Source organism: Solanum lycopersicum, chromosome 12 (genome assembly GCF_036512215.1).
Source record: "Solanum lycopersicum chromosome 12, SLM_r2.1".
NCBI classification, from domain to species: Eukaryota; Viridiplantae; Streptophyta; class Magnoliopsida; order Solanales; family Solanaceae; genus Solanum; species Solanum lycopersicum.
Window position 1 is genome coordinate 10,293,201 of NC_090811.1, and position 13,124 is coordinate 10,306,324.

At 30.1% G+C, this 13,124-nt stretch overlaps 1 protein-coding gene across 1 annotated transcript; it reads left to right on the top strand.

Annotated features, from left to right (window-relative positions):
- Window positions 1-5,117: 5,117 nt before the first annotated feature.
- Window positions 5,118-7,113, top strand: LOC101260614 (polygalacturonase-like). The gene is made up of 4 exons (XM_004252119.5): window positions 5,118-5,608; window positions 6,175-6,464; window positions 6,546-6,774; window positions 6,855-7,113. The coding sequence occupies exons 1-4, from the start codon at window positions 5,159-5,161 to the stop codon at window positions 7,071-7,073; spliced, it is 1,188 nt and encodes a 395-aa protein (XP_004252167.3). The 5' UTR covers window positions 5,118-5,158; the 3' UTR covers window positions 7,074-7,113.
- Window positions 7,114-13,124: the final 6,011 nt, after the last annotated feature.

A 13,124-nucleotide genomic window follows, 5' to 3' on the forward strand; every position in this document is an offset into this window, starting at 1 on the left:
AACAAATCTCCCCAAACGAAATTTGGTATGATATGAATTTATTTAATATTTAGCAACGCTTATATGCATCAAGCCAACAAAGGTCCCCTATCAAAATTGGTTCAGGGTCAGGAACCAAATAATTTTCATCTAAAATATTGAATGTGCGATTATGATTTTGAATTACCCCACCACGCACAAAGATGCATTCCCAAATAAGGTTTGGATGAATGCTAGATTTTCTAACATTAGGGGGAGAGATAATTGACAGTTGAAGATTATGTAAGAGGTTAATTATGAATTATCTAGATCCTCGAAAATGTGAACTTGATGTTCAAGTGATAATTCATTTTTATAATGTTGCAAATCTATTGTAAGATGAATTTACTGACCGTTTGTTGAAATTCAGCTGCATATGCTCCAATGAAAAGTCCTTGAATGACAGAGTCTATAATACACCTGAAGGGTAATAGACCAGTTGGTTGCAAATGTAAAATTTTTTGAAGAAGGAGAGGAGAAAATGATCAAAATATGGTCATGATAATGAGACAAGTGCTATAAAAGAGCACCACGACATAACACTTCATAAAACCTTGGAAAAGATTCTGGTACCTAAAATTGATGAAAATGAAGAGATCTCGACAAGTTATGTCATATTGGAATCGATATCAAATAACTATCGACAATATGTTTAATATGAAGTAGCGCTCAATAATATAAATTGTGACGAGGATCTTGAATTCAAGTATGTCATATAATGCATGTGGACATATAAATGATTGACCAAATAAAATGTATAGTTCAAGTATATTTTGTTTCACTTAGAAAAGTGAAGTTTTAGATTGATATTCCATGTACCAAGGTATAATGTCAGTGGGGTACATATAAATTAGGCCTAAGTCATCCATAGCCACTTAAAGTTGTCCTCATATTTCACTTAAACACCTCAACTAAGGAATGTACCTATTGAACACTTAAACCTTAAAAAATTTATACCTATTTGACACAAACTGACAATCAATTGAAAATAAAAATGTGTATATCTCAAACGCGAATTCATATTAATTTTACCAATAATATGATGACACGTGGCATTACATTTAAATTTTTAAAAAAAAAACCTTTATATAATTAATTCATAAAGTATTTTAAAATATTAAAAAAATAAATCTATTTTTAATTAAAGTCTCCACCCTCCCCACTTTCCTCCTCATTGTTCATAAATACCCATTTCTGAATCTCTTTCTTCTCTTCCATGGAGCTACAATGACACACCATTGTTGTCTATTAAAGATAAATATGCATTCTCTTTCACTTCGATAGCATTAAAAATTTTCACTCATTGTGTTCATCTTTTATACATTAGAAATTATTTATTAGAATTGAAAAAAAATCAACAGACTTTTGCCCAAAAAAATCTATTCATATTTTTTTTATCATTGTAAATGAAACTTCTTCGAGATATTTGAGACGAAAATCAATATAAGAAAAAGAGGAAAAAAGAGGAAAACAGAAAAGAACAATGAGGGTGAGAGAAAGAGAGGTGGAGGGAGTGTGGTGTGCTGTGTAAAAAAAAGAGATAAAAATGGTGAAAGAATAATATGATAGAAAGAGGGAAGAAGACAATTGTCCTTCTTCTTTTTTGTTAATTAATATTTTTTAAAATTAACTTAGGGGTATAAATTAAGAAAAAAAATATTATTTTTAATAAATTAACGCGCTCAGGGAAAGTGAATTACACATTTTTGCCATGTCAGCTTTTGTGCTAATAGGAATGACTTTTGAACAAATAAAGTGTTCAATTGGCACAAGGATTAGTTGAGGTGTCTAAATGAATTATGCGGACAACTTTGAGTGGCTGCAGATGGCGTAAGCCAATAAATTATTATGTGATAGTATAACCATAACATATCAAGTACTGCTTATGCCTTGGGGCATAAAGTTTTTTGGCAAAAGTCCTGACATTATTGGAGATATTTCTCCTATGGTGGATGCAATGAGGATTGTTTGATTTGGCAACATTCAAAACACTTGAAAGCATATAATGAATAATTGTCATGTCTAGCTACACAATGAAGGTTATATGATAATCCTTGGAGTAATCAATGTGTCTGAAGCATATTAAAGTTTGAAAGAAACTTTTTCAATAAAGTTTCAAGAATCTTTATATAGATTAAAATAATCAAGGAAGGAAAGGGTACAAAAAGAATGACCCTAATTGTCCTTGCATTTTTATGAAAAAGTTAAAATCTGAATTTGTTGTAATAGTTGTGTATGTTGATGACTTGAACATATTAACACTCTTAAAGAGCTCTCAAAAGTTGTTGAGTGTTTGAAAAGGTGAAAATGGTCTTGGTAGGACAGAATTTTGTCTTGGCCTATAGATTGATAATTCGATAAATGAAATATTTGTCCATTAGTCAACATACACAGAAAAGTTTTGATGCAATTTTATATGGATAAATCACATTCATTGAGTACCCCAAAAATTATGAGATTGTTTGACATAAATGATGATCCATTTTAAACTCAAAAGAATGATGAAGATCTTCTTGGTGATGAAACTTCATATCTTAGTACAATCAGGGTATTAATGCATCTTGCTAAAAGTACTCGACCAAATATATGGTTTGCAGCAAATTTACCGGCAAGATTTAGTTCCTATCCAACAAAAGGACATTGAAATGGTGTTAAACACCTACTTTAATATCTTCGAAGGACCATAGACATGGATTTATTGTATTCCTGGGAATTCATGTAAAAACTGATTGGTTATGTAGCTGCAGAATATTTATATGATCCAAATAGAGCTCGATCTCAAATATGCTATTTGTTTACATGTGGAGGCACAATAATATCTTGGTGATAAATGAACCAAACATCGATAATAACTTTTTCAAACCATGTAGAAATAAAATTTGTCCATGAAGAAAATTGAGAGCGCGTTTTGTTGAGATCAATGAGACACCATATTCAGAAAATGTCTGAATTTTCTTTAGAAAATTATCAATCACAATATATGAAGATAATCAACTGCAAATAAAAGTGTCCACCAGATGATTATTGTTCTAAACAAGTTGAATGAAAATAAATTTACTTGCAACAACGAGGTCATGCCGAATATAATGATATACAATGATATATTTGGCTAAGGTCAAAGCCTCGTCATATCCATGAAATCAGAAAATAATATATCATGATGAGCTCAACAATGCAACATCTTCGTGAATGAGGTTTGATCACAAAGACACTTTCAATATCAATATTTAAGAAGCTGGTGTATAAGATTGGAGGCATCATCGCAAGAATTAAGTGATATTTTAATCAGGGGAGTATAATACGCGTTGCACTCTTTTTTTCTTGGGCAATTTTGTCCCACTGGATTTCTCTGGCAAGGTTTTTAATGAGGCAACAAATAATGTGTATCTAAAGATATGTGCTCTTTTTTCTTCACTAGAATTTTTTTCCACAACGTTTTTTCTAGTAAGGTTTTAACGAGACACATAATTTATGGACATCCAAAGGGGAGTGTTATAAATCCATTGAACTAAGTGGATGATCCATTTATTCATGAACTTATCCTTATCATGGATAAATATGTATTCCCAAGATTTATCCTTATCTTTGATATATATGTTCCCAATGTGATATGAACATTTATGGGATAACGATATATCTATTAGTTTGAGATTCATCAAAGTAGTTTTTGAGGTGATTTTTCTACTTATAAATAGAGATATCAATCTCAATATATAACACACTTGAATAAAAAAAAGGTTTCTCCTATATCAACTTCTCTTATCTTTCTCCTTTATACTTATATTATTACGAGTTTACTTTTATAACAATATGCATATTTTAGCACTACATATATCTGAACTTTCTACCCCATGTGATCTATACTTGTATTAACTCTTTTTCCTTTATTTAAATAAGACTAGCAATCACGCTAAGTGTGGTGATTACATATCACTAAATTGCACCATGTGGAAATTCTGACCAAGTATTGATTATGTTCATATATAACGGAATGTTCTGATATTTTTTTTAATAATGTTGCATATCATTGAATAATTTTATTTTAAAATTTTAATAGTAACTCTTATAATTCAATAAGTTTATTTACTATTTGAAGTCAAAGGCTCATATGCTCTCATGATTAGGCTAATTATGAATGAACATGAAAGAACATGTATGTACTAATTATTGTACCGTATCATAAGGAAGACCAATTATTATTTCACAATGTTGTATGCATTTGATCCTTAAGTAGTCTATTGAAAATAAAAATTCTACGAGTGTCAAAAGGGCGTGTAGGTTGAAATTGAAGATATCAAAATGGGTTGAAATAGAAATGGGGGGAGGGGGGCAAGTTTACTTTGGGCTCAAATTGATTGGGTTCAAATGGGCTAAAAACGGATTGGGTCTTGACCCGTCCAATTTGACCGATTAATTTCAAGAATCCAACATAGTAATATATAACTTTTATGATCCGAATTTGAATTTTAGCTCAAATTTTTTTCTTTTAAAAAATAACAAATTAATTGATAAATACTAAAAGATGTTAAGTAAATAAAAACTCATACCTTTAATATATGAACATATTTTACTAAAGAGTTTTAAGAACGAACTGAAATTGGAGATTGAAATAGGCTCAACTGAGGGGTCTCTTAGAATGGGTTAGGCCTGAATGGTTGAGATTGAACCCAATTCAAATTATGTTGAGATCAACTCTTAAAGTTCTAGGCGGATTGGATGGGTTACCTATGTTTGAATTCATTTTTTACACCCCTAAAAAACTCAGAGAACTTTAACATGTATATTTACATTGGTAGAACTACCTATTAACCGGGGGCGGAGATCATCAAGATATTTCAGACTTACCAAATCCACCCAATATATGATTAGAGGGTAACTCAGTGGTGTACGAGATTCAAAACTTACTTTGAAATTCCAAGCTCAAATACAAAGCATTCCAATAAATAAAAAAATTGTATTCCCTTAATGAAAATTCTAGATATGTATTAAAAAACAAAGTTGACTTACAAAGGGAACTTTTCAAAGGAAACCAAATGCATGAACTCCAAAACCCTATAAATATTATGTACTATACCCTTTATTAATTCTTCATTACTTAAAGATAGTTCATATTCTTTTCTCTTATCAAACCATCGAAAAAATGATGCTAATCACCAAGAAACATATGTCTCTTCTTGTTCTAGTTATCATGTATCTCTTCCATTTATCATCGGGGATGAAGATTACATACAATGTTCAGAGCTACGGAGCCAAACCTGATGGAAAAACGGATTCAACGAAAGCGTTCCTGAATGCATGGGGTGCAGCTTGTGCTTCCACAAAGTCCGTCATGATATATGTACCACAAGGAAGGTATTTACTGGCAAATGCTGCATTTTGGGGACAAAATTGCAAGAACAAAGATACTACAATAAAGATTGATGGTACTTTAGTGGCTCCCTCTAATTATAATGTTATAGGTAATACTGGAAATTGGCTAAAGTTTGAGAGAGTTAATGGACTTAAAATATCTGGTGGAACTTTTGATGGTCAAGGTGCTAATCTTTGGACTTGTAAAACCTCTGGCAAAAGTTGTCCTAATGGTGCAACGGTATGTCCCATATCTTATTCTAATGTGTGATATGTCGTAGCTAGGTGGAGGTTTGTGGGTTTGGATGAACTCACTAGCTTTTTCGTAGAATCTGCATTCATATATATATATCACTACAATAAAAGTGTGAATTATATGAAGATTAGTATGAAAATTTGCAGAAAAAATAAGTTTCTTACGGATTTTATACTAATCTCCACAAAAATTCTCATGTAAAACACACTTTTCTTATAGCATATATATGTGTATTTTAATCTGTAAACCCCTAATAAAAGATTGATCAACAACTTAGTGGTAAGAAAGGTAGTGAAAATGCTTTTCACACTAGTCTTGTGGGTTTGAAGCCCATTATCAATCAAAATTTCTATATTTTTTTTTTTAAATGAAGCATATTGTTTTGCAATATTCCTCTCTTTTGTCTTAAACTCCTAATGCTGGCTCCTTCTCTGAATATTGCAACACTTGCGTTTTACTATTCAAACAATAAAAAGAAACATATTTTGCATTATTTTTCTCTTTTGTCCTAAAATTTAGAACCCCAAAACTGCTAACGCTGGATATTGCAGACACTTGCGTTTTACAATTCAAACAACATAGTGATAAGTGGATTGACTTCATTAAACAGCCAGATGTTCCATATGGTTATAGATGGATGCCAAAATGCTAAGCTGCAGAACATGAAAATTTCAGCCTCAGCTAACAGCCCAAACACAGATGGGATTCATATAGCAGCTTCTACTGGTGTCACCATTTTGAAAGCAGTAATTGGTACCGGCGATGACTGCATATCAATAGGCCCTGGTACGTCAAATTTGTGGATTGAAAATGTCTCTTGTGGCCCTGGCCATGGCATAAGGTAAAATTGATAGAAACTCATGCAATGCATCTATAATGTCAGCGTATAGAAGTACTCATCGACTCTTGTTTATTATTTCAGCATCGGAAGTCTGGGGTGGAGTATGCAAGAAGCAGGGGTTCAAAATGTTACAGTGAAGGCGACTACATTTAGAGGTACTCAAAATGGATTGAGAATAAAGACATGGGCAAGGCCTAGTAATGGATTTGTGAAGGGTGTTCTGTTTCAACATTCGGTCATGGTGAATGCTAGATATCCAATCTTAATTGATCAAGAATATTGCCCTGATCAGAAGAATTGCCCTGGCCAGGTATAATTGTGCGCCTCAGTTGGAAATATAATATGCATTAGGCAACTTTTATAACTCGTATGTTCTTTTTCAATTATCAGGTATCAGGAGTTAAGATAAGCGATGTAACATATCAAGACATTCATGGAACATCGACATCCCAAGTTGCGCTTAAACTTGCTTGCAGTGAGGCAAATCCCTGCCAAGGGATTAGACTGGAAGATGTTAATCTATCCTTTAAAAATCAACAAGCACAAGCGTTATGCTCGAATGCTGCTGGAACTTCCTATGGTGTAAATAAACCAGGAAGTTGTTTGTAATCTAACTCTATTTCGTATATATATAAATTCATTTTGGCTACACTGGTTGCGCTGTTCCATGAAAGTGAAAATACCATCTAAGATGATCCTGATGTGCCAAGTAATCTTCAAAAGCCTTTCTATCGTATTGGTTCCTGTTTCAGCTTAGGGCACCTGGCTGGCTTTCACTAGTTACAATGTGTTTGATACAGATATGCTAAAGATACACCCTAATTATTAGATGATGTAAACCAGTTGACATGCTCTGATCTTACTCCCTGAACGTAGCCGACACTCGATATCCTTGCTAGTCCAAGCTACCCATAACATAGCATTAGACATATGAGGATACATCTAAAACAAGAGTGGAAGAACACATTTAAAAGTATTTGAAGAGATAACTTTCATAAGAAAACATAAGTCGTACAAATTTAAGACAATTGTCAAAGGACATGAAGGTCAAAATGTAACGTAACTATTCGTTTATCTATGAAGCCTCTAAACATAACTGAATAGTGTAATCGGGACAAGTCCCCCAATATACCTTAAAAGAAAACATAAATTCCTAAATGTAGACTATGTCCGAGAAATAAAGGGAGGTTCACTAATAGACAGATATGGAACCTAGTGAGCAGTCTGATCACGTGTCTGTGTACCTGAGTCTACATCAACAAGAAGATGCAGCGCCATTTAAAAAAATTAAAAGGATGTAAGTACATATGAAATCGTATTTTATGTAAAATAGCGGAATGAAACATAATGTACATATTAAATCAATACAAGCAGCTAACATAGTCATAATCATAACATATGAAGGTTAAGAGATGAAGCTGTTTAGGCTGCCTTAAATATACCTCATTCATCATATTTTGGTTCATTATGAGAGTTGTAGTGTATCCAAAACCACCATGTGAGTGCATGGATTCTAATCTCGGTCCGATCAGCTAAGTCATCTCATACCTTATCGGGTATGAGATATATGTGTACATATCATGTGGATCCATAACTACCCCTTATTCGGGGCATGAAAGGAGTCACCCAAACTAATGGTATGATCTTTAACCTATGTCAGCAAACATAGTTTCAGGCGTTTGCCATTTAGACTTATGCCTTCTCGGTTAATTATTTAGCTCTTTTAAGCTCATGTGATCATAGATAATACTTTAGACTCATATTCATAATATTCAAAGGACCATAGTTCATAAACTTCATTCATATTATCGTGTCATGAGATTACAGTTCATGTACTATAGATTTGCATTCATGAGATACATATATCATAAGTTTTCATCGTGTCAAATCTTGCAAGTATATTTTTTAATCCAACAACAGTGCTCCAAAGAAAATTAATCAATTGTTTTAAATTCGTCAATAATTTAATTTATTGATTAATATCTGTAATGTTATGAACATGGGGAACTACATACATATTTAATGAGAAATTTTGAAATATAAATATAAGAGTGCAATTATGAAATTCTAGTCGAATGATTTGTAATTTATCATGGTAAGAATAATTTCAAAATTAATTTTTGAAGTTATTTCTATAATAGGAAGCATCAGTACTAAATTTTGTGGTTCCTACAATGCCTATATTGAACTAAAACTCAAAATTTTAATTCTAGGAAAAAAAATGTGATTCCTATATTTTACTAGATCTCAAAATCTTAATTTTAGGAGAGAAAAAACGCAACTTTCTTCTATAAAGAAAGTAACGTATATTTTTTCTTATCCTTGTCGGAGTAGAAAAAACCTCCATGAGTAGGGTTAGAAGAAAAAAGAAGGTTTTATTTGATATTTACCCAACCAAATATTGCGAGAACGCTCAAATTTTGAAAATCCTTGCACTTTGCTTTTAGACTTTTAGGATTCCGCATGATATGCCCTTTAGTAACGACTGATCGAGTCGTTATATTGCTTCAAAAAAAAAATCATCTCCAGACTCCTACTAGTTTACTAGGGGATCTTAATGAGAATTTGCAAGAAAAATATTTTTATAAAAATCCGCAAGAAAATTTGTTTGAATATGAAATTTTATTTTTAAAAAAAAAAAAAACCACAAAGATTTTGATAGTTACTTGCGATGTGGGCAAATTGTAATTTCCCAAATAAATTACCCTATGGACCATATAAATCCACATGTAAGAGTTTATTATGATGTCTTTCCATCGATTTTCATTTTATAGTAAAATTCATGTTGATTTTACTATAATACCCGTAGGAAAATTTCCATGAATCAACACTTTCTTGTTGGAATTTAATTTGCATGTTAAGGTAAAAAGTTAGGCTTGGTGACAAATTAATGCATTGTACATATTTCAATGTTTATACTAGTAGTAGTGGCATTTTTCTCTTAGTTCTTCGGTTATCATAAGTTGCTTGTTCTTATTGGTCCTGTTTGGATAATGTGTTATGCTTTTTCTATTATTTTCTGTCCTCTTTATTTTTGTATTTTTCTGTCCGTTACTCGGCCTGAGGATAGTAGCTTTGATATACTCTATCCTTTCAGACTTCGCCTATACGACTAGACAAAATTAATTGATTATTGGTTGATATTGTATATCTAATTATATTTATGATATCTCGCGATAAATTTTAAAAAATGTCTAACATCTACCTCTCATAATAAATAGAACTCTTACCTAGAATTTCACAAAATTTGGACTAACAGAGGGACATATCATCGAAGCAAATATATTTCCTAACATTTTCTAAAATTAGGTAATGATTGTGAACTAAAATCAAAGGAAACATAGCCATAAATTGAGGCATTTTGACCAGTTTAAAATGAGGTGCAACACTTTTTTTGTTCAAAGTTGATGAAATTGGTATATATCGCAAATTTAGATTCAACATTCTAATAAATTCTACTAATACCAATCATTATTAAAAAATAAAATTTGCAATTTTTTCTGATTTTTTTAAGATAAAAGATAAAAGCCTCCATCTTTTTGTAGACATTCTTTAGTAGTCACTTCACTACTTTTATTAATTTGAGGTAAGTTAACAAATAGGCATGATATATAAAAATGTTATTTTATTTGATCTCATTTCGCATTCATATCATCCAATTATGGATAGTGTACGTACGCACTAAAACTTATATAAAATTGAATAACTAGACACATAAATTCTATGTGGCATAATGCATATAGAACACTACGTAGGACACAGATTGTCATGTTTCACGTAGGGCATGTGTGTTTATTCAATTTATATGATTTTAAGTGTCTACTTATGTACGCCCAAAGTTGGAGATAAGGGTATAAATTGTCGGGTTGATTCGGGTTTTTCAAACATCAAACCGAACCATTTGTGTAGGATTTTCAAAACTATAAATCAAACCAAATCAATAAAACTCGGATTTTTTAACCTCGGGTTTTTCAAGTTTTTCGGGTTATCGAATTTTTTTGGATTTTTTCGATAAAGTACTCATAAAAACATATAATTTACTTGTACTTCAAATATTTCTTCAGTTCTACCAATATACAACTATCTAAGGATTTTTTTAAAGAAAATAACACAAACAAATTATACTATTAATGGCACTAAATTATTCAAAAAAAAAAATAATAATAATAATAATAATGAAATCGCGTAAAACAAATATTGCAAATTAACAAGTCATAACGAAAATGATCATAATTTAAAAGTATTAAATCATGCTAATATAAGTTTAATAAGTATTAGTTATATGACTAAAAATTAAAGGAAATTAAAATTAGATTATGTATTTAAATTGTCTAAACCAATGTAAAACCAAAAAGAACAAATATTTAATATTATATCATTTTTAGTATTAAATTGATTTTCTTTTTGCATTAGTACTAATTTGATTTTCGTTTAAGTTTTAGTATAACTACCAACATCTCTGGACTATAATCTTTATGGAACCATTCAAAATTCTAAATTTTAAACTTTAAATAATATACTAAAAGATAACAACTATGAAAAAGTATAGAAATATTTAAAAATCATATCAAAGTAAATAGTTTATATATAAAATAAAATTTTAAAATTATATATATAATGTCGGACTGGTTTGGTCTCGGATTGATTTTTTTAGTTAAAATCAAATCAACCTAAATATAGTCGGAGTTTTTTTTCAACATCAAACCAACCACTAGTCGAATTTTTTTTTATTTAACTCGATTTACAGTTTAGTTCGATTTTGTACACTCTTAGTTAGAGGACATTAATGTGAAATAAAACCAAATTAAAAAATATTAATTTTTATGTAATTATGTCTATTTAATATATACCCGCACTTAAAAAGGACCCAATAAAAATTGTTTCCCTTTCTCTTCATTTATTTCCAATTCTCCTTTAAGAAGAATATATATTATATTCTATAGCAATGACTTCATTATGGAAAATTAGATTATGATATTGACACATTACCAGTCCGGAAGTAAGTTTAACTACTTTCTGAAAGAGGACAACAACAAAAGATTATTAGGTTTCTTTTCTTAAAAAAATAAATATTCATATCATCATATTGTTCCTATCGAACTAGGAGGAAATTTTAATGAGGTTTAATTAAAAATTAAAGTATTTCGAGTATGTTTGAATTGATTTATTTAATGTGTTTTTAAGTTGTATATACTTAAAATACATATTTAAACACTAATTTAAGTGAAAATAATAAAAATAAGTAAAAAAAAATAATAAGTTAAGAATTTTAGTTTATTACTTTTGTCTTACAAGTCAATCATCAAAAGCCAAAAATCAATCCAAATCAGATAAATAATAATACCAACTTCTAATACCTAATGCAGGAAGTGGATAAACGACTTCTTATCATTGAAAATGTGAGTGTGATTTCAAGAAATACTTGTTGAAAAAGATATCCACATGTAATATTGTTAAATTTCATGTAGTTGAACTTTTGTTGAACTTCTTTATAGTTAATTGATAAATATATACTTTTTTAGTGTGTTTCAATTTATTGCACACATTTTCTTCTTTACTTCACTCCTACAAGAATAACATCATTTTATTGAATGAACATTACACTTTCAATATTGCCTTTAATAGAAAGGTTTTAATTATAACCAGACAAATATTATGATATATTTAGTATCATAAATTTTAAAAAATTCATATATAGCCATATACTCCCTTCGCTTCATATTACGCGATTCATATTTATTTAAAACGTCCTTTACCAAACTAACCTTATTAATATATATGGTTTTATAACTCTAAATTTGACTAATATTAGTTCATATAGTGTTTTTTAAAATTCAAAATTGGGCATAGCCCATTTATTATATTACTTCATATGGTATTTAACACTAAGGCAGAAAGAAAAATATAATAAAATTCTTAAATTGAGTACAGAGTTATAACAAGTAAGCGCACCTGTTCTACATGGTAATTCATGTGATGAGATACACTCGAAATAGCGTATTATACTATAGCATATTATGTCATATAAGATGTGTGTGTTTACTTATTTAATTTTATACAAATTTAATTATCTACTATTCACACTAAAAATTACAAAGCCTAATTAAATTATATTATATATACGTATTATGCCAAATTGCCAATAATTAATAACTAATTAATGATAGATATTCTATGTGCCAGAAAGTCTTCATGTAACTAACTTTTCCGTTAAACACGTAGAAATCGAATTTGCTATCGACTTAATAATGTTACATTTTTAGACTAAAAAGTCTTCCTCAAAAAGACCAAATATGAATTATAGTTGCCCAAAACCTAACTCACGTCAACGTCTTAAAGGATCAACATAGTTTTCTCTCCTACTATCTCGTACCGTTTTACATGGCATTATTTTCTTTTTAATTAGTTTTAAAAAAAATATTTTTTTATTATAATTAAAAATATATATCTTTTTTAACGAAATGATTCTAATCAGTCACCCGAATATCTAAAAATTGTTTTAATCACAAATTTTTTTTAAAAAAAATTATTATATTGTATCAAGTCAAAGGATGTCAAATAAATGAAACACTGAGAGTTTTTTTTTTTAATGGAGGGTTTGGCAAGACGTTAAGATTGATGACTAACACAAATTAAAGTCTATAAATTCCTTCCAAATTC

Bases quoted from the DNA above. Each gene is read 5' to 3' on its own strand.
- LOC101260614 (XM_004252119.5), top strand. From the start codon at position 5,159: ATGATGCTAATCACCAAGAAACATATGTCTCTTCTTGTTCTAGTTATC. The intron at 5,609-6,174 runs GTATGTCCCATA...TGGATATTGCAG, and splicing joins GTTGTCCTAATGGTGCAACG to ACACTTGCGTTTTACAATTC. The intron at 6,465-6,545 runs GTAAAATTGATA...TTATTATTTCAG, and splicing joins GGCCCTGGCCATGGCATAAG to CATCGGAAGTCTGGGGTGGA.